The sequence below is a fragment of the Somniosus microcephalus genome, chromosome 5 (genome assembly GCF_052327205.1).
Source record: "Somniosus microcephalus isolate GS21.2 chromosome 5, FLI_Smic_1.0, whole genome shotgun sequence".
In the NCBI taxonomy this organism is placed as follows: domain Eukaryota; kingdom Metazoa; phylum Chordata; class Chondrichthyes; order Squaliformes; family Somniosidae; genus Somniosus; species Somniosus microcephalus.
The window spans coordinates 81,687,113-81,713,788 of NC_140991.1; the positions used below are offsets into that span (position 1 = coordinate 81,687,113).

Consider the following 26,676-nt stretch of genomic DNA (forward strand, 5'->3'; position numbering starts at 1 on the left):
CATTCCACTAGATTCATAGTTAGAAGCTTTGATGTTTCGTACCACAGGCATTTTCATAGTTTAGTTCCTTAGGTTTGTGACTTTGGCGCTCATGAGCTATTCCAGCCTCAGTTGTGAAAAAAAAAATTGTATTTCATGGATATCTTTTATTACTTTCGAGAATGAAAAGCTTTCTTTTTGCCTTTTTCTGCTTAACTAACACAATATAATTACGGGATTAAAGCAGCATGTTGCATGAGAAGAGCTATACAATTAATCGTAATGTTTGAGCTGAAGGCATTCGGTGTCCCATGTCTAGGACTTCAGTTGGGCACAGAGCCAAAGCCTGCTTCCAAAGTGTGTTCATCAATTCTCTGGTATCTATTGGGGATTTAAAAATGTATTTAAACATTCTTGCTGTCAAATAGAACTCCCATATCTCCTCCATTGCTGAAATTGCCTTTAAGAAGCTAAGGTTCCTCTTTTGTGCAAAATACTCCTTGTCCCCTCAACGACTCTTGAGTATCTATGAAACTCAAGTCCATCCAAGATCTAAATATTGTTCTCCTATGGGCTGAGGGTCTTCACAACACCTCTTTCACACTCTTGGACAGGTGTATGAGAAGGCTCATCTGAGAGGTGGACTCTCACTTCTAGCCCCCAACCCCTTTCTCTCCTTTGCAACTTTTCTTGACTCTTATTTAATACAGTCGATGCTTTTTTGGTCACTGCTCCTCTCTTGTTCCTCGTAAGTGTCAAATACACATGCCCACACATTCTTCCTTCTTCCGACATCTAATTTTATTGGAATGAAGACACAATGCACAGATAACCTATTCCGACTCATTCTTTCTCAGCACCACAAAATTGTGGGGCTTCTTACCTCCCCCATCTTCCTTTCCTCCTCGTCTAAAGCCTTTTAAAACCTAGATTTGGTGTCACCTCATCTCTACTTCTGATTTATCGAGTCTCCTCTTGTACATTCTTCATCTTGGTGGCACCTATATTTAGAGCTTCTCAGTAAAAGAAAATTCTGGCCCTTGCAAAGCCAGATTTGAAGAGAGTTAGGGGCCAGCATTTTTTGGGAGTTTTGCCAGTTTCCCACCATAACTCTAGCAGGAGACCCGTGGAACTTCTGGAAAACAGTAGTGATTTAGTTGCACCTGGTATCCAACATGATGGCAAGGCGGAGGAGCCAGATCTAGTGACACTTTACACTGAGAGTTCCCATTCCTTTGACTAAATCAAGGCCTGACATATTAGTGGAGGATGGTACACCAAATGAGGTGAGACTTGCCAGTTTCCATATGGGTGGACGTGGGCCCTATCTATAGGCTCCAGACCAGGAAGCGATCGGACTCTTGAAGGAACGGTAAGTAATTTTTAAAGTTTTCGAGATTGGGCCCCCTTACTGAGGGAGAACATGGCCGAGGCTGGAAGGTGGGCTTTGGGTGACCCCAGCCCTTTCCAAAAGCTGTGGGTACCAGAGGGTCTGGTTGCAAGGGACAAGCGGACACCAAAGATGTGGCCCAAGTAGCTCTTGCACCCGCCGGTTCTGTGCTAATTAGGTGCCCACCTACAGACCCCACAAACACTGGCAGAGTCTGGGCACTGGCGGGTGTAATCCTGGCAGTCCAGTGGATTTTCTACCTCTTAGATTTGACCCAAATGCTGATGCCTCTTTGGTAGTATTGCTTGTTCCTTTGACAGTAGTTTTCTAGTTTATGTTTGCAGTTATATTCTCTATTATTCATCTCCGTCATTCTGTTTTGGATTCTGCGTCATTCCAGTAAGACGAGTAGGGGGCTGGACGTTTCCCTTTATCCATAATGCATGAGATGAAAATTCCACCCCTGAAAATAATGGCCAGATTGAATTTGCTCTGACTTCTGATCTAATTTGAATTGTATATGTAAATGACACTTTTGTTGCACTATTGTAAACAAGGCTCTCATAATTGACTCCTACTCAAATTTTCACCCACAACTTGAACATTCATCAATTTGAGTTACAACAACATTTTGTTGTGAAAGTAGGTGGCACGTTCTCCATAGCTTCATCATTTACAGATTTTTTTTTTTTTTTTTTTTTACTGCTGATCTGTAGTCAGTTTGAGGATTGCCGATCTCAAGCTGGCTTTTCTCACGTACCTATAAAAGCATAAAGCGGGAATGAGTAGAGGCCACTTAATCTTTCAAAGAAACATGTTGTCTAGATCCACTGACGGGGCCTTCACAGGCTTCTTTTATCTTACTTGAGCTTCAGCGTCAAACCTGTACACCCGTGTTGCTTGTTGAGTCAGTAGCCTCTCTGTTTTTAAATATTTCATCTGAGTCAGCCCCAGCTGCACTATGTTGAGTTCAGGTTGAAGACCCATAGCCTGTCTTTGTAGGCCCTGACCCAGAATCATATGATCTAATGCCTCTGTGTCTTTTATTAATTTATCACACCCAAATCATTTTATGATTCACCTTGTCAAAAGTGTCAGCTTGTGGCTCAGTTGGTAGCACTCTTGCCTCTGAGTCAGAAGGTTGTGGGTTCAAGTCCCACTCCAGAGACTTGAGCACAAAAATTTAGGCTGATACTCCAGTGCAGTACTGAAGGAGTGCTGCACTGGCGGAGATGCCATCTTTTGGATGAGACATTAAACTGAGGACCCGTCTCCTCTCTCAGGCGGATGTATAAGATTCCATGGCACTATTTCGAAGAAGAACAAGGGAGTTTTCCCCAATGTACTGGCCAATATTTATCCCTCAATCAGCATAACAAAAAAAAACAGATCATCTGGCCATTATCACATTGCTGTTTGTGGGAGCTTGCTGTGCGCAATTGGCTGCTGCGTTTCCTACATTACAAAAGTGACTTCACATTGGCTGTAAAGCGCTCCTGAGGTTGTGAAAGGCGCTGTATAAATGCAAGTCTTTTTTTCTTACCATATGCGTTTCAATTCTGCAATTATATTTCCCATTTTCAGTCAATATCCTTTAATTAACATTTCTTAGCAGTTAGTATGATCAGCCATTCATTTATTTAGTTGTTACTTCTTTGTAAAAACTTTTGATTATTGTGCCTTTGCTCCATAACACAGCTTGGTGTCATTTATAAAGATAGCTATTTTACTTACACAAGAACCTCATTAAAGTTACTCATCAAGGTTGTGAGGCTCAAAGGTCCCATGACTGATCCTTGGAGAGTCTGTTGGTCATAGTTTTCTAATCAGAACTATTACCATTGATTGCTATTCACTGTTGCTTATTATCTAGCTAATTATTTACACAATTTGCAACTCTGAAAGTCCAGGTATTTAATTTAAAGGGTAATTTTCTGACCTTGGGCCTCGACCACATTTAACATTTAAAATCTGATCATTATCTTCTAACAGAATTCTGCCTTTCATACACCTGTGTTGGCTTGGATTTATTGGGGGTGATATTCATTTTGGGGAGTGATGCAAAAAGAGCGATATGGAATCGAAAAGAAATGGGAAAGAAAATCAGGTGGCGTGTAAAACGGGGGCCGATTCGCTATCACCCGTTTTATACTACCGCACCGCCCAAGACTAATTGCACCCTCATTACCTTTACTCTCTTGGATTGCTTTCTTAATAACATACAGTCATATTTTTCCACTGTGTAGATGATGCTGGAGCTCCCAGGTGACTTGAATGCACCAAGGCTTGATGTTTTTCAAGTATCAAATTTAAAATGCAGGACCCACGAGCTGCAGATCACCAGGCACCGCATCTCTTCACCAATTGCTCCTGTTCACTTGTGCCTCAGTGCACTACTCTCTCTTTCACAATCTAACTCCCCCATGATGGATACCTATGAACTGGTGCTTGGAAGGGATAGAGTGTGAGGGTGCATGCTGCAAATTGTTAGCATTGCTGGATATTGAGGGCCTGCTTGATCGTCTTTTGATATATCTAGAGAGAGAAAAGAGGAAGGGAGGTTTTGAATGTTTTATTGAGAATTGGAGTTTCCTTCAGTTGAAGGAATAATATGAGGGTTTCATGATATGGTTCGTTGGAAATAAATGATGGGCATAATAGGAGGAGGCACAGTAGTCCTGATAAACTCTATGCTTGTACATGCACTCATACCTCCCCATCTGTAATATCCTCGATGGTCTTTCACCCCAGGATGTGTAGAGCTTCCTTCTCAACGGGAGTTAGTGGCCTGAGATTAGGGAGGTGGCACCATGCTGTCTCTTGGGCACGTGCATTCTTGGTAGTGGCAGGCAGTGACTAGTGGGGTACCGCAGGGATCGGTCCTTGGACCCCAGCTATTCACAATATATATTAATGATCTAGACAAGGGAACTAGATGTAATATCTCCAAGTTTGCAGATGACACAAAGCTGGGTGGCCGTGTGTGTTGTGAGGAGGATGCAGAGAAATTCCAGTATGATTTGGACAGGTTGGGTGATATGGCAGATGCAGTATAATATGGATAAAAGCGAGGTTATCCACTTTGGTGGCAAAAACAGGAAGGCAGATTATTATCTGAACGGCAATAGATTGGGAAAAGGGGAAGTTCAACGAGACCTGGGTGTCTTTGTGCACCAGTCACTGAAGGTAAGCATGCAGGTGCAGCAGGCGGTTAAGAAGGCAAATGGTATGTTGACCTTCATAGCGAGAGGATTCGAGTACAGGAGTAAGGATGTCTTGCTGCAGTTGTACAGGGCCTTGGTGAGACCACACCTTGAGTATTGTGTGCAGTTTTGGTCGCCTTATCTGAGGAAGGATATTCTTGTCATGGAGGGAGTGCAGCGAAGATTCACCAGACTGATACCTGGGATGGCAGGAATGACGTATGAAAAGAGATTGGGTCGATTGGGCTTTTATTCACTAGAGTTTAGAAGAATGAGAGGTGATCTCATTGAAACTTATAAAATTCTAACAGGACTAGACAGACTAGATGCAGGAAGGATGTTCCCGATGGCCGGAGAGTCCAGAACCAGGGGTCACAGTCTAAGGATAAGGGGTAAGCCATTTAGGACAGAGATGAGGAGGAATTTCTTCACCCAGAGAGTGGTGAACCTGTGGAATTCTCAACCACAGAAGGCCGTTGAGGCCAATTCATTAAATATATTCAAGGAGGAGTTGGATATATTTTTTAAGGCTAAAGGGATCAAGGGATATGGGGAGATAGCAGGGACAGGGTACTGAATTTGGATGATCAGCCATGATCTCATTAAATGGCGGAACAGGCTCGAGGGGCCGAATGGCCTACTCCTGCTCCTATCTTCTATGTTTCTATGCAAGTGTGATTGGCTCCTTTTGCCTTGCTTGATCTAGTGAGCCTTCCTGCACTGGGAGATATGTGAGGTTGTGAAGTTCTCATTGACTGCCCTGCTCTGGCCACGTCCCTCCATTGGCCCTGAATTGCCCTCCTGGGAACCTTCTGTCCCTCTTTCCCAAAGAGGGCCTCTCTCCTGTCCCTAGACTCCAGCAGAAGCACTTCGACGTCTTCATTGGCAAATTGGAGGACTCTGTCCTGCAGCAGACATTGCGAACATTTATGACAAGCAAATATTTCTGGTCAGCAGCAAAGCGTTTTCTGGTAATACTTGCCCCTTTAAATTGTTGTAGACATTTAGAGCTTGCTGCAGAATGCTGTTCCTTTCCCACAAATGGGCAAGCTCCCAATCAGAGGAATTTCAAAAGCCAAAAGCTCGCCTCCATTATTCAGATGTGGCTGAACCTGGAAGTTACAAGGTCAGCACCCCCATGGAAAATCTGGCAACGTCTTCAGCAGAAGACCATAGGCTAAAGCTCCTTTCTGTGTAAAGCAAGCACCATCCTATAAAGGCAAGTGAACATTGATTTAAGTGGAAGCCGTGGAAACAGTTTCCACGCATATGATTGCGATGCTGGACAAATGGGAGGAGTCCACTTCCCACATCTGCAACACACTGCAGGCAGTTTTCCTCGACCTACAGAATACCTTGGACAGTGACAGCTTTGAAGATTTCTGCGGCATCAAGATGCCAGGAACAGCTTTTAAGGACATTGGTGTCTTAGGGAATGTCAGCTACCACTGCATCATTACATGTCTTGAGAGTCGGCCTGAACGCCATACTTGCACAGAGCTTCCAGGACCTGGTTGGAATTATTTGGTACTTATTGACCGCAACCAGCAGCACCTCTAAATCTGTGCCCAGCACCAGTGAGCTACAAGGAGTAAGCGCAGATGTTGCTGTCTCTGGAGACTGGCAGTAAGCCTGCTTTCTTTAGGCCCCCTCCAATGCCTACACACGAGGGAGGTTCAAACATGGGCCCAGATTCCCTTGTCACTGAAGAAATAAGCTGCCAAAAGCTTGTCCCTCTGGGATAACTGCTTCCCTCAGAAAAGAGCCACCTCAGGGGTGCCTGAGATAAGGCTCCAGGGGGACCATCCCATCAATCAGTGCTCTCCCTCTCTCTCTCCCTCTCCCTCCCTCCCTCCCTCTCCCTCCCTCTTTCTCTCCATCTCCCTCTCCCTCCCTTCCTCCATCTCTCTCTCTGTCCCTCCCTCTCTCCCTCCCTCCCTCTTTCTCTCTCTCTCTCTCCCTCTCCCTCCCTTTCTCTCTCTCTCTCTCTCTCTCTCTTACCCCATCCCTCTCTCTCTCCCCCTCTCCCTCTCCCTCTCCCCCTCCCTCCTCCTCCCTCTCCCTCCTCCTCCCTCCCTCTCCCTCTCTCCCTCAACTCAAAGCCAGTATCTGATTGAAAAATCAAATTGCCTTTTTATGTAGTTCAGTGCTCTGAATAGAACTGGTTTCAAAAGTTGTCTCCATTTCTCGCTTCGCTGCCCCCTCCCCCCTTTCCCAAAAACAACACATACCACACATTGAGGGAGTACCTAGTAGAAAAAGATTAGGAGCACAAATGAGTAAGTTATATGGCACAAGGGGTAGACACGGTGTTAAGAAGTGGTTGCAGCTAGGATGATCATTTTTGGCACTTTTTGAAGATTTGGAGAATATGTGTGATATAAACACAGCTTGTACACATAGGGAGTGAAATTTACCTTTGGCAGAGGCGCAGAACCGGTGGCAGTGGACGGGCCGCCTGAGTTTCCTTTCTAGTTGGGATGTATAACAGGTGACCAATCCGCTACTGCCAGTTTTTTACAAATGTATTAGAAGTGAAGATAGTCAAGGGTAATTTGGGTCCTTTAAAAACAAATGCAGGTAATATTGCAAATTTAAATAAGGACATGGCAGACTTGTTGAATATTACTTTGTGTCAGTCTTCAAAGTAGAGGAAGAGAATACTGACATTGCAAGAAAACTAATAATGAATTAACAACAACAATGTGTATTTATATAGCGCCTTTAACATAGTAAAACGTCCCAAGGCGCGTCACAGGAGTATTATAAGATGAAAAATTTGACACCGAGCCACATCAGGAGAAGATGACCAAAAGCTTGGTCAAAGAGGTAGGTTTTAAGGAGCATAAGAACATAACATAAGAACATAAGAAGTAGGAGCAGGAGTAGGCCATACGGCCCCTCGGGCCTGCTCCGCCATTCAATAGGATCATGGCTGATCCGAACCTAGACTCACGTCCACTTCCCTGCCCGCTCCCCGTAACCCTTAATTCCCTTATCTGCTAGGAAACTGTCTATCTCCGTTTTAAATCTATTTAATGTTGCAGCTTCCACAGCTCTCTGGGGTAGCAAATTCCATAGATTTGCTACCCTCTGAGTAAAGAAGTTTCTCCTCGTCTCAGTTTTGAAATTCTAAGATTATGCCCCCTAGTTCTAGTCTCACCCATCCGTGGAAACATCCTCACCGCATCCACCCAATCAATCCCCTTCACAATCTTATATGTTTCGATAAGATCGCCTCATTCTTCTGAACTCCAATGAGTAGAGGCCCAACCTACTCAACTTTTCCTCATACGTCAACCCCCTCATCTTCGGAATCAACCGAGTGAACCTTCTCTGAACCGCCTCGAGAGCAAGTATATCTTTTCTTAAATATGGAAACCAAAACTGCACGCAGTATTCCAGGTGTGGCCTCACCAATACCCTGTATAACTGCAGCAAGACTTCCCTGTTTTTATACTCCATCCCCCCTGCAATAAAAGCCAAGATTCCATTGGTCTTCCTGATCACCTGCTGCACCTGTATACTAACCTTCTGTGTTTCATGCACCAGGACCCCCAGATCCCTTTGTACTGTAGCACTTTGCAGTTTCTCTCCATTTAGATAATAACTTGCTCTTTGATTTTTTCTGCCAAAGCATCTTAAAGGAGGTAAGAGAGGCAGAGAGGTTTAGGGAGGGAATTCCAGAGCTTAGGGCCTAGGCAACAGAAGGCATGGCCACCAATGGTTGAGTGATTATAATCAGGGATGCTCAAGAGGGCAGAATTAGAGGAGCGCAGATATCTCGGTGGGGGGCGGTGGGTTGTGGGGCTGGAGGAGATTATAGAGATAGGGAGGGACGAGGCCATAGAGGGATTTGAAAACAAGGATGAGAATTTTGAAATCGAGGCATTGCTTGACGGGAGCCAATGTAGGTCAGCGAGCACAGGGGTGATGGGCGAACTGGACTTGGTGCGAGTTAGGACACGGGCAGCCGAGCTTTGGATGACCTCAAGTTTATGTAGGGTAGAACATGGGAGGCCAGCCAGGAGTGCAATGGAATAGTCAAGTCTAGAGGTAACAAAGGCATGGATGAGGGTTTCAGCAGCAGATGAGCTGAAGTAGGAGCGAAGATGGGCGATGTTACGGAGGTGGAAATAGGCGGCCATGGATATGTGGTCGAAAACTCATTTCAGGGTCAAATATGACACCAAGGTTGCGAACGGTGTGGTTCAGCCTCACTGATATTAGGAAGGGGGATGGGGTCAGTGACAAGGGAACAGAGTTTTTGGTGGGGACCGAAAACAAAGGCTTCGGTTTTCCCAATATTTAATCGGAGAAAATTTCTGCTCCTCCAAAACTGGATGTCGGACAAGCAGTCTGACAATTTAGAGACCGTGGAGGGGTTGAGAGAAGAGGTAGTGAGGTAGAGCTGGGTGTCGTCAGCGTACATGTTCAAACTGACGCTGTGTTTTCAGATGATGTCGCTGAGGGGCAGCATGTAGATGAGAAATAGGAGGGGGCCAAGGATAGATCCTTGGGGGACTCCAGAGGTAAGGATGCGGGAGCGGGAAGAGAAGCCATTGCAGGTGATTCTCTGGCTATGATTAGATTGATAAGAATGGAACCAGGCGAGTGCAGTCCCACCCAGCTGGATGACGGTGGAGAGGCGTTGGAGAAGGATGGAGTGGGCAACTGTGTCAAAGGTTGCAGACAGGTCGAGAAGGACAAGGAAGAATAGTTTACCTTTGTCACAGTCATAAAGGATGTCATTTGTGACTTTGAGAGCCGTTTTGGTACTGTGGCAGGGGCAGAAACCTGATTGGAGGGATTCAAACATGGAGTTGCAGAAAAGATGAGCACGGATTTGGGAGGCGACAACACGTTCAAGGAATTTGGAGAGGAAAGGGAAGTTGGAGATGGGGCGGTAATTTGCAAGGATGGAGGAGTCGAGGGTTTTTTTGAGGAGAGGGGTGATGACGCTGATTTGAGGGAGAGGGGGAACCGTTAACAATGTCAGCTAACATGGGGGCCAGAAAAGGAAGTTGGGTGGTCAGCAGTTTGGTGGGAATAGGGTCGAGGGAGCAGGAAGTGGGTCTCATGGACAACACGAGCGCGGAGAGGTCATGAGGGGAGATTGGAAAGAAACTGGAGAAGGACTGAAACTCACTAAAGTTAACGTAAGCAGGGAAACAGTATTAGAAAAAATTATGGCACTAAAGACTGACAAATCCCCAGGACCCGAAGGTTTCCACCTCTGGGTTTTAGCTCTCTTGATTGAGGAATTGTCCCTTTAGAGTGGAAAAATGCAAATGTAACTCCATTATTTAAGAAAGGTGAGGGATGGAAACCAGGAAATGATAGACTTTGTTAGTCTAACATCTGTTGTGGGGAAGTTATTGGAATCTGTAATTAAGGACAGAGTGACTGAGCACTTAGAGAAATTTGAGCTGATTAGAGAGAGACAATATGGATTTGAAAGGGTAGGTCATGTCTGATCTAATTGACAGGGGAAAGTCTATGTATGTAGTTTATATGGACTTACAGAAGGGGTTTGATAAGGTTCCACATAAGAGACTGTTAGCTGAAATAAAAACTCATGGAATTGAAGACAAATTATGACTTGGTTAGGCAGTAGAAGACAGAGTCGGGATAATGGGTATGTACTTGAATTGGAAGGAAGTGACCGTAGTGTCCCACAAGGACCTGTGCTGGGGCCTCAATTATTCATTTATTTATTAATGACTTGGACAACGCAATAGAGAGCCATATATCCAAGTTTGCCGATGACACAAAGATTGGTGGCATAATAAATGGTGTAGATGGGAGCATAAAATTACAGAGACATTGATGTATTAGGTGAGTGGTCAAAATTGTGACAGATGGATTTCAACGCAAGTAAATGTGAGGTCATTCATTTTAGACCAAAAATGATAGATCTGAGTATTTTTTAAATGGTGAAAAGCTAGGAACAGTGGAGGTCCAAAGAGATTTAGGGGTCCATGTATACAGATCACTGAAATGTACTAGTCAGGTACATAAAATAATCAAAAAAACTAATGGAATGTTAGCCTTTATATCTAGAGGGCTAGAATAAAAAGGGGAGGAGGTTTTGCTACAGCTGTACAAAGCCCTGGTTAGACCACATCTAGAGTACTGTGTAGAGTTCTGGGCATTGCACCTTAGAAAGGATATATTGGCCTTGAAAGGTGTACAGTGCAGATTCGCCAGAATGTTACCAGGGCTCCAAGGGTTAAATTATGAGGAGAGATTACATAAACTAGGCTTGTATTCCCTGGAATATAGAAGGTTAAGGGGTGATTTGATTGAGTTTTTTAGAATTTTGTAAGTAATTCATAGCGTAGAGAGAAACTTTTTCTGCTGGTGGGGTAGCCTAGGACGAGGGGACATAACCTTAAAATCAGAGTCGGGCAATTCAGGAGAGAAGTTAAGAGACACTTCTTCATGCAAAGGATAGTACAAGTGTGGAACTCTCTCACACAAAAAGCAGTAGATGCTAGCTCAGTTAATAATTTTAAATCTGAGAGCGATCGATTTTAGTTAACCAAGGGTATTGAGGGATAGGGAGCCAAGGCCAGTAAATGAAGTTAGGATACAGATCAGCAATGATCTCATTGAATAGCGGAACAGGCTAGAGGGGCTGAATGGCTTAGAAGCATAGAAGATAGGAGCAGGAGTAGGCCATTCGGCCCCTCGAGCCTGCTCCGCCATTTAATGAGATCATGGCTGATCATCCAAATTCAGTACCCTGTCCCTGCCTTCTCTCCATATCCCTTGATCCCTTTAGCCTTAAGAAATATATCTAACTCCTTCTTGAATATATTTAATGAATTGGCCTCTACTGCCTTCTGTGGTAGAGAATTCCACAGGTTCACCACTCTCTGGGTGAAGAAATTCCTCCTCATCTCTATCCTAAATGGCTTACCCCTTATCCTTAGTCTGTGACCCCTGGTTCTGGACTCCCCGGCCATCGGGAACACCCTTCCTGCATCTAGTCTGTCTAGTCCTGTTAGAATTTTATAAGTTTCAATGAGATACCCTCTCATTCTTCTAAACTCCAGCAGGTATAAGCCCAATCGACCCAATCTCTCCTCATATGGCATTCCTGCCATCCCAGGTATCAGCCTGGTGAATCTTCGCTGCACTCCCTCCATGGCAAGAACATCCTTCCTCAGATAAGGTGACCAAAACTGCACACAATACTCAAGATGTGGTCTCACCAAGGCCCTGTACAACTGCAGCAAGACATCCTTGTTCCTGTACTCGAACCCTCTTAACCGCCTGCTGCACCTGTATGCTTACCTTCAGCGACTGATGCACAAGGACACCCAGGTCTCATTGCACTTCCCCTTCTCCCAATCTATTGCCGTTCAGATAATAATCTGCCTTCCTGTTTTTGACACCAAAGTGGATAACCTCGCATTTATCCACATTATATTGCATCTGCCATGCTTCTGCCCAATCACCCAACCTGTCCAAATCATACTGGAGTTTCTTGGCATCCTCCTCACAGCACACATGCCCACCCAGCTTTGTGTTGTCTGCAAACTTAGAGATGTTACATCTAGTTCCCTCATCTAGATCATTAATATATATTGTGAATAGCTGGGGTCCTAGGACTGATCCCTGCGGTACCCCACTAGTCACTGCCTGCCACTCGGAAAAAGACCCGTTTATTCCAACTCTTTGCTTTCTGTCTGCCAACCAGTTCTCTATCCAAGTCAATACCTTACTCCCAATCCCATGTGCCTTAACTTTACACGCTAATCTCTTATGCGGGACCTTATCGAAAGCCTTCTGAAAGTCCAAATACACCACATCCACTGGTTCTCCCTTATCTATTTTACCAGTTACATCCTCAAAAAATTCCAGTAGATTAGTCAAGCACGATTTACCTTTTGTAAATCCATGTTGACTTTGTCCGATCCTGTCACTGTTTTCCAAGTGCTCTGCTATTACATCTTTTATAATGGACTAGCATTTTCCCCACTACCGATGTCAGGCTTACCGGTCTATAATTCCCCGTTTTCTCTCTACCACCTTTTTTGAATAGTGTGGTAACATTAGCTACCCTCCAATCCATGGGTACTGTTCCAGATTCCATCGAATGTTGGAAGATGATCAGCAATGCATCTACTATTTCTAGGGCCACTTCCTTAAGTACCCTAGGATGTAGATTATCAGGCCCTGGGGATTTATTGGCCTTCAACCCCATCAATTTCCCCAGCACCATTTCCTTACAAATACTGATTTCATTCAGTTCCTCCCTCTCATTAGACCCTATGTTCCCCGACATCTCTGGGAGGTTATTTGTGTCCTCCTTTGTGAAGACAGAACCAAAGTATGTATTTAATTGGTCTGCCATTTCTTTGTTCCCCATTATAAATTCCCCTGATTCTGACTGCAAGGGACCTACGCTTGACTTCACCAATCTTTTTCTCTTCACATATCTATAGAAGCTTTTACAGTCAGTTTTTATGTTCCCTGCAAGCTTACTCTCATACTCTATTTTCCCCTTCTTAATTAATCCCTTTGTCCTCCTTTGTTGAATCCTAAACTGCTCCCAATCCTCAGGGTTACTGCTTTTTCTGGCCAATTTATATGTCCTCTCCTTGGATCTTATGCTATCCCTAATTTCCCTTGTTAGCCACGGTTGAGTCACCTTTTTTGTTTTATTTTTATGCCAAACAGGGATGAACAAATTCTGTAGTTCATCCATGCGATCTTTGAATGTTTGCCATTGCCGATCCACCTTACTCCTGTTCCAACGTTTATGTCCGCTGGAGTTGAATTTCACCCACCTGGAGGTCTGAGTTGAAATATGTGCGTGCTTTCAGAATTTGGGGGCTGGGATGATGGCAGGGAAACGCAGGCTTCTGGTTTATGAAGGAACTTGGTAGAAATCTTTGTCGGTGAGTGACTTTGTGACGGTTTTGAGGTAGAACAGGCATGTGTGGAGTGATGTTTATTGGTGAGTGAACCTTTGTTTGCCTGCTTCCAATGGGAAGAATATGAATTGTACATTCATCCTGAATAGAGTATCAGTGACCTTCTTGATGCATTGGTTGCCAGCACAACATTGTTATGTATAATTGATGATAAATGCTGGAAATTAGAAATAAAAACAGAAAAACTCTGGCGAAAAGTTACACTCAATTTGTTAACCTACCGTTTCTATTTTCAGATGCTGACTGACCTGCTGTGTATTTCCAACATTTTCTGTTTTTAGTGCAGAAATAGTAAAGATGTTTAATTCAGTTCAGCATTGTGTTTTCCTTTTCCCTCACAGAATGAGACTGAGCCTCATTTAGTTTACCAGATCGCTGGCCATGATGTCCCTTTGCAGCTTCTACTACCCGGTAAGATCACAGTGATGTACCGTATGTTTCAGAAGTATTTATCAGAACCTTAGCACGTGTGTGAAGAACTAATTGACACGATGACGTGTTTCTGCGCAAAGACATATACGAGCTCATATAAAAGATCAAAGTCGATTCCATGCATGATGTTCTGAAACTATATTACATGCAGCAGCGCAGTGGCTTGACCCACGAATGAAATCGTAGGAATGCATGGCTGTGACATGGGTTGTTTCCTGGACAGGCAGAGGAAAAACAGCTGCCAATTCACTATTGCCCATTTTACACCATCACACACACAGTCAAAATTACCCCCGTAGTTTCTCACATACTCAGTTATCAATTCAAGCTGCAATGCTGTGGAGAAGCAGCGAGTTGAAGCTAAGGTTCCTCACTGAGAGGAACAGAAAGTCAGAAGTCCTGAAACTTGTTTGTAAATGAAAAACAACCTGTTTTTCTCTATAATCAATAACCCACTAACAAAATTGCAGGAATGCATTGACTTGAAATGTATGATTTTGTCAGCAGCTTAGTAATTACGGAAGAAAGCAGTCAATGTCCTGTTTTTCGTTTTAACAAGGAACTTCAAACCGTTTGGTTTACTGCAAGTGGCAAGCTATAGGGATAGAAATTCGTTCGGGCCCAGACTCGGCACTGCACAGGCAGCGTGTACCCCAACTCAGAAGCTAGAGGTTGCCCGAAATGGGGCTCAGGCCATATTAACAGGCCTGTATTAGACAGCCGCCCAGAGCGCTTAGATGATGGGCCTGACGCATTTAGCAGTGGCTCAAACGCTCACGCAGATTGGGCACAGGCCATCCCACTGCTAAATTTGTCAGCGCTGCACTTGTATTATGCCTGAAAAGCGGGCGCAATGCTTACCAATTTCCACCCCGTAGACTGGCAATAGCAGAGGAACGATGCGTTAACCTGAACAAAATATTATGCAGATAATTGAAGACAAAATAATTTTTAAAAAGCAAGATTTAAATGGGCATTTTTAAATAATATGTGCTTGGGGATTATTGATTTATAAGCCCTGACATCATTGTTGCTGATACAGGCAGTTTTACACTATGTACAGCATGGTACCCCAATTAGCATATGTTAATGAGGCTTCCACCTGAGTCAGGCAGGCGCCTGAGCCGCCAGTAAAAAACCAGCGGGGTTAAACCTACTGCGGGGGGGAATGGAGCGGCAAATAGAGCTGCTCAATTTTAACTCCTGTTCCTCTTGGAAATTCCTCCTATTTTTATGGTTCTCTGAAGAAAGAAGCCATAAAATAATGCTCGGTGAAATAACTCCCATTATAAATAGTTTTCTGCCTGAATCCCAAAGTCGTCATCAGAGAAAAATCTGTTGTACCATGTAATGCCGGCAATATATTCAGTTCACCGTTTGATGTCAGTGACTCATGGATTGATAATACCGTTACTGCTTCTAACGTAACCGCAGTTTTAAAACTTGGCCACTGGCATTTCCTTGAGTCGTCGTCGTACGTGTCTTCACACTGTTCCCTTTGGGGAACTATATGAAGTGGTGGAAGGATTTCTGGCCGCGTTAACGCTCCTTCCGTGACCGTAACCATCTACATACCAGCCATTAGGGTGGTAAGTCCTATGGCGGGAGGGTTTTACAGGCTCCCACAACCCATACGAGGCGGGGGGCCACCCACACCCACGGACGCAAGTATCCTGCTGGATGTCAACCCAGAATTTAGAGCCGGAGCTCCGACTCCACTTGCCTGGACTGTCTGGAACGGGGTTCGAAACCCTACACCTTCTGGCCCAGCGGCAGGGATGCTACTGCTACGCCAAAGGCCCACTCCCATTTCCTTGAGTAATTGACCATAACTCTTGTTGATTCTTCTTCTTTAATATGAATAATGTTTTGCAATGTGTATTTCTTTCAGAAGATGTTGAAAGGAGTGGTCTCTTTAATGTTGAGCAAACTGTCCTTTTAAGGAAGAAAAGGCAGGTATGTTCAATATTTTTAATACATCAAATTCATAAAAATGTACAGTAGAAAAATTATAATAAAAGTATCTCCATGGCCATTGATCTATACATAGAATATTGGTTCAGTTCATTTTTCCTGTTCAGTTGGAACATTGCGTTCTATAGCAACACAGAAGGTGGGCATGAGAAAGACAGTGGCAATATTCAGCAGAGAGTGCTGTCTGAGGGCTCAGCATTCATAGAAGGCTCAAGGCTGGATAAGATCATTGGGCAGATTTTCCCGACCTTTGTCCCTAGGGTACACCTATTCCCCCAGCTGCAACAGTCAGCAAAAGGGGTCGGAGACCTATTTTGCTGAGACTTTGCCCCCCTTTACTTTGCCCTGGAATTAGCAGGACTTCCCCCAAGTGCAGAGCTGGGCTTTTTCCTGCAACTAGTGCAGGTCCAGAGTACTAATATTAATGAGACGGGAGGGGTCTTTCTGGCCGCCTGCCTCAATTCCTTGGTCACCATGGCCCAGAGGCCCCCAGACGCAGAGGTGACCCAGGAAGCTGTTGGTGAGTCTGAGTGGACCTAGTAGCAAGCTAAAGAGATTCCTGCAGATAGCGCAAGGCTTTTTTTTTTAAGGTATATTATATTCATTATCTTCTCCTTATCCATATCTTTTGATGCATTATCAAAAAAAAATCTATTAAGTTGCTCTGGCATGAGTTCCCTTTTGTAAATCCACACCGACTCTTAACAATTAGTTTATACCTAAGTGCTCCGTTACCTTGTCCTTGATAACTAATTCCATCATTTTACCTGGCAGACTAACTGGACTTCATTTATCTGGATACCCACTAGCTTCATTTTAAATAAGAACAATGGCCCAGAAATTCGGGTCGGGGGCTTCCCATGGGTGCAAGCCCCCGACCTGCACTTACCTTGCACGCTGGCAGTTGAGCTGTAGGGCCCCGTGGAATTCTGATCCGGGGCCTGGCCCAGCTGCCGGCGCGCAGTGCTTGCGTGTCCCAGGGGCGCAGTTAGTTCGATGCGTCCCCTGGGATCACGTGGGCCATGGGCAGCCAATCGGAGCAGGGAAATGCCCATTCATAAGTCTTGACAGGAAGACCTGTCAAGACTTATAAATACTACGGCCCCAAAATAGCAGTAAACCTTCAAATAAATTTTTTTTTTAATCATATTTTTAAATAAACTATAAATTACATTAAATAACTATGTTAAACAATAATTTAAATTTTTGAAAAAAATAATTTTATAAAAAAACGGGGCTAAAAATAAACTTACCTTGCTTTAAAGTATTTAAAAATAATAAACCTGTGGAAAAAATGTTTTAATTTTAATTAATTGACCACTTGCCTTGTAAAAAGCAGGCCTTACGCCTGCTTTTTACATTTCTAAATTCTAAAGACTTACCCTCCCGGAGAAACCTGTTCAAAAAAAAAAAAAAAAAACTTAAGTTCAAAGCGCACGCGCAGACTCCCCCGCGCACGCGTTCGACATCTGAACCCCTGCTTTCAGAGGAACGGAAGTGCCGGTTTCCCGCGCATGCACAGTGCATGCAGGAAACCGGCACTTCCATCAGGCCCACGGGTGAGTACCCAGCGCGTACTCACTCGTGGAGACCCGAATTTCTGGGCCATTATATTTGCTATTCTCCAGTACTACTATTTTTTAGTGAATCCCTAAATATCTCTGTTAGTGCTGTTGCTCACACATCCTTGCTTGCTTTGTTCTTTTAACAGCCTTTTTTACACTCTTGAGTTTTTCCTTGTATTGTTTCTTCCTACAGACAACTTGTAATATTGGACTTTATCCCTAATATGACCACAATGACCGCTCCCCTCTCCATACCATGTTGCTGGTGCAAATAATCAATAAGCAGTAACCAAGGAAGTAAATCACACACAATGATCACAAAAACATTCTCTGCTTTATGTCCTACCATTTTACTGCTATAATGTCCCTATTAGGTTAAGTACAACTTCCTTTCTTGTCCCTTCCCTTAATTCCCTCATGTAGCAGTCCCTTAGCACATCCAGAAATTAGTGACTATTGTTACTCCTAGCAAAAACCAGCCATGATGTCCATACATTCTGCATCCACTAACACTTCTAATTCTGTGCTCTTTGCCGTAGAATTCTAGCATTTCTGTACAACTCCTTCGATTCCCTTACTTTTGTCCACTTGTGTTTGAATTCTTCCCTTGCTATTTATTACTTTTCTTGTCTCTAATTCTTTCTTGTTCTGCATTACTTTCCTGTATTATGGTGTTCTCCTGTTAGCCTCCTAAACCTCCCTGGTTTTATTGTACAAGACTAGCCGTAGTCACCGATTTTCTCAGTTTAAGTATCCCTCTATCAGTCAGTCTATCCTAGCTGACAGCACCCCATTCCTCTTCTGTTTAAGTGACACTTATCTAGTTAATATAGGCTTCATATTTCCCAGAAGGCTCCCTCGTTCTCTACAGACCTAAATCCTGCCTATCTACACCATATCCCTGTACCATAACCTCAGCCATGTGTCTTTTTATTTATCCTATCTTAGTGCCACTTGTAGTATTTCAGAGAATGCTACTGCGTGGATCCCTTCCTTAAGTTTTCTCCCTAGTTCTCTAAATTTATTTCATAGGACTTCTAATGCTCACATCATTAGTTCCAATGTGGATCACAATGGCACCTTCCTCCCTTAACTCCATCAACACATCATCCACACATGGATTGAGATGTGCTAGCTTCGCATCCTTCAATAATGTTTTTTAAATGAGACTGGTAAATTCATACAATACAGTTTACTACTTGTTCTGTTTCTTGTTACAGATACATCGAATTCGCCGGAATGTTCAAGACGAGACAAAGTACATTGAGCTGATGGTTGTCAATGATCATTTTTTGGTAAAGGCTGCATTTAATCTGATTCAAGATTATTTGATATTTAATTCTTTGACACGTTTTACAGAACAACAACTTGCATTAATATAACTTTCCGCAAGCAAAAGGACATCTCAGAGCCCTTTACAGGGGCAGAGCTGGACACCAAGCAGGGAGTGAAGGAATTTAGGAGTCAGACTGAAGGCATTGTTAAAGATGTCAGCTATTAAGAGGTTTCAAGGTGGGTAGACTGGTAGCGAGGAATAGTGGTTTAGGAAGAGAATTCCAGAGGGCAGAGATGTAATGATTGAAAGATTGATCTCTGATGGTGGAGCAGAAAGAACAAGGAACAAGTAGTAACCCTGGGTCAGAGGAATGGAGGGTGCAGGCTGAATGCATGGTTCCAGAAGATTCCCTAAGGAAAGTGGGACAAAACCAAGTGAGTATGAAGATCTTGAAGTCGATTTGTTAGGGCACAGGAAGCCAATGAAGTTTGACATGGATAGGGGCAGTGAGGTGGCAGGGCTTTCTGCAACAGAAGGTCACAGAGTTCTAGACTCACTGACGTTTGTGAACGGTTGATGACAAGGAGATTGATAATTAGAAGATTCGAAAAATCTTGCCCTGAAGTGGTGAGGGCACAGATGAGAATTTCCGAGGACAGGAGCATAAACCGAACAATGTTCTGAAGTTAAAAGAAGGCAGTGTTGAAGTGAACCGAGTGTGGACCTGAAGGACTGAACAGAACACCATGGTTTCACACCACTGGATTCATCCTCAATAGACAGCAGGAGGCTGATGTAATTGGAGCCAGAGCTAAAATAAGTTTGCTTCAGATTTGCTGATGTTGAAGTGTCAACTCATCCAGGAATTGGATAGTATAGAAACAGGGGTCAGTGATGGTAGGGGAGCAGTAGAGCTTTGTGTCATCATCGTAAGTGGGGAAACCGATCCTGTGCTGTGCTGAAAATAATGGCAATGTGCAGACATGGGAGAAGTAATAGGTGTTAATGGAGCGGTAACGGGCTTGGTAGACTTACCACCCCATTAGCGTCTACAATAAGCCTTCTTCCACTTTCAGGGGGCTGCTGCTGGGCGGCTGGAGCGCCTGCGTGTTTCAGGCAGTAGGCTCCTTTTAATATGCAAATCAGGGTCCTGTGACTTGCATAAGATCCCGGTTGCGAATTTAGTATGTAACTGGTCGGCGCATGCTTCGTGAACGCTCGACCAGTTTCACTGGTAATGGAGATGACTTGGGCTTAGAAAGGTAAGTTTGAAATTATTTAGGTGGGGCCAGGTGTGCTTCTTCGGAGCCCCACAAAAATAACCTGGGCCGCTGTCATCCTGGGCAAACCCCTGGCCCCCAGGACTTGCCTCGCTGCTGACCTGGCGGTCTCTGGGCTGCCCGATATTGAACCGGCCTGAATCTAGCGAATTGCATCGGGATGCCCGTTTGACACCAACCAGGGCTTCAAAATGGCTCCAATGACTTCACTCAGAACGAGCGGGCTGCCAGAGCACTCTGCTGGTCAGCTGCCCAAAAGTTAATATCAACCCTATAATTGGGGACAAGTAGGAGTGGAATCGTCAGTGGACAGAATCGGACCACGAATGCGAGTCAGTGGAGCAGAATGGAATAGTCCATTGCATTGAGGAGGCAGAGAGACCAAAAAGGCCTTGAAAGAACAGCAAGCTGCCATTGTAATCACAGAAGATGTCATCATAGTTTATTCATGAGACAGATGTATTTTCACATAGTACCAGTGAAGGCAGTGAATCCTTTATCTCTTTTTTCAGGGATTGCAACAATATCTGTAATTATTTTAGCTGATGCATTCCTTAAAATACTGTCAATGTAGTGAAATTGCTTTTAATGTTTTAACTGCAAAAGGATCCCATATAGAATCTAAAGTCCTAAATATGCAAGGTCCAAATATATTATATAGAATCTCAGAGAACAGGAGGCCATTCGGGACATTGTGCCTGTGCCGGCTCTTTGAAAGAGCGATCCAATTAGTCCCACGCCCCTGCTCTTTCCCCACATCCCAACAAGTAATTCCTTTTCAAGTATAGATCCCATTGATTTTGGGATTGCTTGGTTATCCTTGTGAGGGATGGAACCTTAGCCCACCCCTTACAAGACCAGTGACATGAGTGGGCCGACCTGATGGTTGGGTCTCCTTACGCTGGGAGTTCCTGCTTTTCCAGTTCTTTGGGGCCCAGCATATTATTGGATACTGGTACATCTAATGAGATGAGGTGTACTGGAACCAAAGTGCATGCAAGTGGATCCACAGGGGTGTGTTCAGGATGTGGAACCCCGAAAAAAATTGAACTGGCCCCCTTGCACAGGGAGCTGAGGCAGGCACTGTGGAGTCTGAGAGGTTGGTGATATGTGGGTGAGACCTGGCCAAATGCCCCATGCCACCCCCCCTCCCCCTGCCTCCTCCCTCCCCCCCCCCCCCCCCCCAATGGTGGGCAGGACTGGATGTTCCAGCCACATGGGGTAGGCGGATGCTGGAGATGTTCCTGTAGTAGTGTTGGTGCCAGCCAGCCTTAGGTAAATTAGGTGCCACTTGCTGACACTGCAAATCTGGGGGGATCAGCACCAGATAGCGCCAGCGTAAACCCTGAGATCGCAGTTCACAGCTTATTGGAGTCAATATATATTTTATACATCATAATAATAAACACAAGATATTGCATTAAAGGCAGTAATTCCATTTTTGACTTAGCTAGGAATCGTAAACTTGGTGATGGAATTATTGCCTTACAGCTCACTTACCGGTATCTATTACGTGGCGATTTCTGCAGAAGCATAGATTCTTTAATTAGGGTTCCGTCCAGTGGATGCTAATCTATCTTTTTGGAATTACCTTGCTTTCTTTGTGTCACCAGACCTGGTTGTAGGCTACAATTATTCTGAGACTATTTTTTTGTGTAAATATTTTTTCCATTTCATTCTTATCACTGATGCTGATTCTATGTAAAATGTTTAGAAATACATTTTAACAGTTAGATAATATCAAAAATAGAATCTGTGCTCCTCTAATTCTACCCTCTTGAGTATCCCTGATTATAATCGCTCAACCATTGGTGGCCGTGCCTTCTGTTGCCTAGGCCCTAAGCTCTGGAATTCCCTGCCTAAACCTCTCCGCCTCTCTACCTCTCTTTCTTCTTTTAAGACACTCCTTAAAACCTACCTCTTTGACCAAGCTTTTGGTCACCTGCCCTAATTTCTCCTTCTGTGGCTCGGTGTCCAATTTTTTTGTCTTATAATACTGCTGTGAAGCGCCGTGGGACGTTTTACTACATTAAAGGTGCTATATAAATACACGTCGTTGTTGTTGAATCACATAGGCTGATTTGGACAATTTTAGTAGAGTACTGTAGTGGTATTGTAGTATTTGGATTATACAGATTAACAATTCTTTTCCCTTCATAGTTTAAAAAACATCGTTTATCTGTGGGCCTCACAAACAACTTTGCAAAATCAATTGTGAACCTGGCGGATATGGTGAGTGCTGGTTACTGTTATGTCTGCTCTCACAAAATGCATGAGCACAGAGCCAGGGCTGAGACTGTGCAAATGAAGGTTATTGGCTTCAATCTTAAATATAATAAGTAAAATAAATGGGCCTAATATCCTTTACTGCCGACATAGTATTTATTTCTCCATGTGGGGTGGGGAGGGGGGGTGGTGAAGAGAAGATGGATAATAAGATTACAGTCTACTCCTGTTAATTCAGAGTTGTTTTTGCTCAATTATCCAAGAATTCAAATTAAGCAATTTGAATAAAACAGCACAGGAAATTTTTTTTGCACAATTTTAATTCAAATTAATTTAAATTAAACAACTGAATTAAGAGGTTGGATGCACTTTGTTCCTTCTAAGCATTAGATTTGCATATTCTATTTGTACTTATTGGCAATGGAAAAATGAGCCTCTGGCACGAAGAAACTTCACTAAATGTGCGGGCACATGGGAAGCTATGGAACAAGGAAATTACCTACACAAATCTATCAAAATTTCCAGTGCCTCGAGGTAGTATTCCACCATTTATGCCAATTATAATGATTATTCCATGTCATTTTGTAGTCCACTAATAAAAATAATTTTCTTTTAGTAATGTTGGACCAGGACCTCGAGGTGAGTACTATTTCTGCCAGCCAGCAGGCCTGTATGCCTCCTCTGACTTACCGTACAAGCCTGCTGACAGAGTCCCAGCCTGGGGATGAGGAAAGGCCCGGCATGGGAGTCCCCTCCCCGCCCCGACCCAACCATTTAGGTCATTGCGTTTGGAGCGGGCAGAACCTCCGCCTCAAACAAGGCTATGCGAAAACTAGAGGAGAAGGTCCATGTATCTGGGCGTCTAATTCCCAGCCCTTCCACTGGTCACAGCAAGATGTGCTGTGGATTTTCAGCCCCAAAATCATTTACCTATCTAGTTTCTTCTCCTTTCTGATCAGAAGCCTCAAGAGTGCAAATGAAGTTGAGACTTAATGGGTCACCTGGTTAGGGGGTCAGCATACATTTACTTTCCAGTGTAAAAGTGATATAAACAGATGTTTCACAAGAGAAACAGAGCAGTTAATTTATTCACGATAAGTATGAAATGGTTGGGGGGGGAAAAAACTGGTCCATGAAGCTTGCTCCATCCAGATATGGTTCTGCCACAAATATAAAAATGTTTATTAGCTCTTTGTCCTAAATCTCCTACATTTAATCTTGTATCTATGTTCCACCCCTCCTCTTAATTTGGTGAGCCCCTCAAAGAACTCAATCAGGTTAGTGAGGCAGGATCTCTTTCTAAAGCCATGCAAGGATTTTCAAATAACTGCTGGACTCCTGAGGCAGCATTATTCTGATATAGCTCCAATTTGTTGGCAATTCATTTGTGTCTGAAGCCCTAATGCTTTTGGTGTAGGAACTGTACATTTGGCCCCATGTATCACTGTAATTGGACTGATTGGCGGGACCACAACATTGTGATTGTGCAAACGTAGTATAGATCTCAGAGAAAATAGTGGGGCCAAATTTACTTGGCTGTTCCAACATGCTCTCACTGTAAATCCCTGGCAAGAGTCCGGCAGAATGGCACTCGGATGTGTCGGGTCCTAGCCTTCAATGGGAGTTTTCAGTGGCCTGGCTTATGGGTGGAGCCTCTACCCAGCCCAAACAAGGCTGCTGACATAAAGGAGTTAGGGCTGGGGGCAGGGATGCCCTCTGCTGGTAGTTCCTGCTTTTCCAACTCTAATGACATCCAGCAATGGTTTCGAGGCCAGTATGCCTAGGGTGCTAGCATCCAAAAGGGTGAATTAAAAAAAATATCTATTTATTATCAACCCCCTTTGTAAGGGGACAAAAAAAATTCTGGGGGTGGGGGTGGCCCCTGCACCCCCCATTGCACAATAAAGTTGGGGTTGAATTTCCGCAGCAGTTTTCCCGATCGTCCGCTGTAATTTAAGTGGAAGATCTGCGGATACACAGGAAACATTGCTTATGTGCTGCTTCCACCATTTCTCTGCGGTTTCCACCAATTTTCCGCCAAAGTTACGGTGGATGATCGGGAGATACCTCGTGAAAAATCAACCGTGTAATGTTTTGAATATTGGGCCCAAACTTACGGGTGTGGAAATCGTGGTTTATATTGATTTCATGGAATATTAATGTACTTGGACTGTATTGTTGAATGAGATTATATTGTATTACACAGTAGATCTTGCACCACATTTAAAATTGTTAATGTTTTAATTTGTATTTTCATGCTGTATATTAGATATTCAAGGAAGAGCTTAACACCAGAATTGTACTAGTTGCTATGGAAACCTGGTCAGTTGACAACAAGTTCACCATAGATGTGAACCCTCAGGTAACTCTACGTGAGTTTATGAAGTACAGGAGAGATTTTGTGAAAGAGAAGAGTGATGCCATTCATCTATTTTCGTAAGTAGCTTATTAGAATAATTTCTTTAATTATGTACCAATACTAAAGTGGAAATCTTCATTCCATTTTTAAGGATTTTTATTTTAAGATATCTGAATTTCATACAGTAAGATTTTTTTATATATAGGTTGGAAGATATTACATACTGGTGTCATTCAGATATCATAATCTGATTGGAGTATGTTTTATAACAGCAATTGGCAATTGTTTTTTTTGTGATTTCTTGTTCTTGTGTTTGTGCACTAACCTAGAAGATGGTCATCTCCCTGAGGCCCTTTTCCAGAAGCCTAGGATCAGCAACAGAGCATCTTACCAGCAAAAGGGGACTCTGAGGAAACAGCTTTCATGCTAACCTGGAAGTTGCCAGCTTGCTGTGGGCCTTTTAAGAAGGCTAGGGGCATAAAATAGCTCATTGGACTTTTCTCTAAGATGAAGTGTAGATGGCTTTGTGATGTTCTGAGTGAACCAGCAGTGCCTGGCTCAGAACAACTACCATGCTAATCCAGGAAGATGCCAGCTTTTACTGGGGTGCCACGGGCAGCAAAAGAGCAACTTGGACCTCAGGAAACAAATTGTTTTGGAAAGTATCTGTGACGCACAACAAGTTGGATTTATATAGCTCCTTTAACATAGAAGATGCCCCAAAGTGCTTTACAAATGAATAATAGAGAATAAATGCCAAGCCATGGGATGTAAGTTAGAGGAGGTGACTGAAGGTTCAAAAGGTGGATTTTGAGGAGGTTTGTAAAGGAAGACTGAGATTTAGAGAGGTAAAGGGATTTGCGGAGTGAGTTTCATAAATAGGGCTGAGTTGAGGGGGTGCACAGGACACTGGAGTTGGAGGACTGAAGAGTGTGGGAATGGATATATAGCTTCAGGAGGTTGCAGAGGTAGAGAACTACAATGTCATGGAAAGATTTGAATCTGAGGACAAGTATTATAAATTGGATGGGTTAGGTGACAGGGAGCTAGTGTTGGTGAATGAGGGCTGGGGTGATGGGTGAGTGGATCCTTAGTGGAGGACAGAATGCTGATGACTGCATTTTGAATATATTGGATTTTGTGCAGGATGGACGATAGAAGGCCAGCAAGGAAGGCATTGAGTAATTGAGTCTGGACATGACTAATCTACTGGAATTTTTTGAGGATGTAACTGGTAGAATAGATAAGGGAGAACCAGTGGTGTATTTGGACTTTCAGAAGGCTTTTGATAAGGTTCCGCATAAGAGATTAGTATGTAAAGTTAAGGCACATGGGATTGGGGGCAAGGTACTGGCTTGGATAGAGAACTGGTTGGCAGACAGAAAGCAAAGAGTTGGAATAAACGGCCCTTTTTCCGAGTGGCAGGCAGTGACTAGTGGGGTACCGCAGGGATCGGTCCTAGGACCCCAGCTATTCACAATATATATTAATGATCTAGACGAGGGAACTAGATGTAATATCTCCAAGTTTGCAGATGACACAAAGCTGGGTGGGCGTGTGTGCTGTGAGGAGGATGCCGAGAAACTCCAGGGTGATTTGGACAGGTTGGGTGATTGGGCAGAAACATGGCAGATGCAGTATAATGTGGATAAATGTGAGGTTATCCACTTTGGTGGCAAAAACAGGAAGGCAGATTATTATCTGAACGGCAATAGATTGGGAGAAGGGGAAGTGCAATGAGACCTGGGTGTCCTTGTGCACCAGTCACTGAAGGTAAGCATGCAGGTGCAGCAGGCGGTTAAGAAGGCAAATGGTATGTTGGCCTTCGTAGCGAGAGGGTTTGCGTACAGGAACAAGGATGTCTTGCTGCAGTTGTACAGGGCCTTGGTGAGACCACACCTTGAGTATTGTGTGCAGTTTTGGTCGCCTTATCTGAGGAAGGATGTTCTTGCCATGGAGGGAGTGCAGCGAAGATTCACCAGACTGATACCTGGGATGGCAGGAATGACGTATGAGGAGAGATTGGGTCGATTGGGCTTATATT

The 26,676-nt window shown here is 43.8% G+C and overlaps 1 protein-coding gene across 2 annotated transcripts in view; it reads left to right on the top strand.

The window, feature by feature from the left end:
- Positions 1-26,135, top strand: part of LOC147117153 (disintegrin and metalloproteinase domain-containing protein 22-like) — a 46,437-nt gene extending 20,302 nt beyond the window's left edge. The window contains exons 3-7 of one of the 2 annotated variants that reach the window (XR_015078385.1): positions 13,862-13,931; positions 15,847-15,908; positions 18,712-18,786; positions 22,208-22,279; positions 24,543-26,004. Coding sequence is in view for 1 of the 2 variants with exons in the window: in XM_085987896.1 (XP_085844022.1) it covers positions 18,763-18,786; positions 22,208-22,279; positions 24,543-24,713 (267 nt within the window). In the remaining variant the exon portion in view is untranslated. Of the gene's footprint in view, positions 1-13,861; positions 13,932-15,843; positions 15,909-18,711; positions 18,787-22,207; positions 22,280-24,542 lie in introns of both variants that reach the window. The other variant, XM_085987896.1, reaches the window with a different exon arrangement.
- The last annotated feature ends 541 nt before the right edge of the window (positions 26,136-26,676 follow it).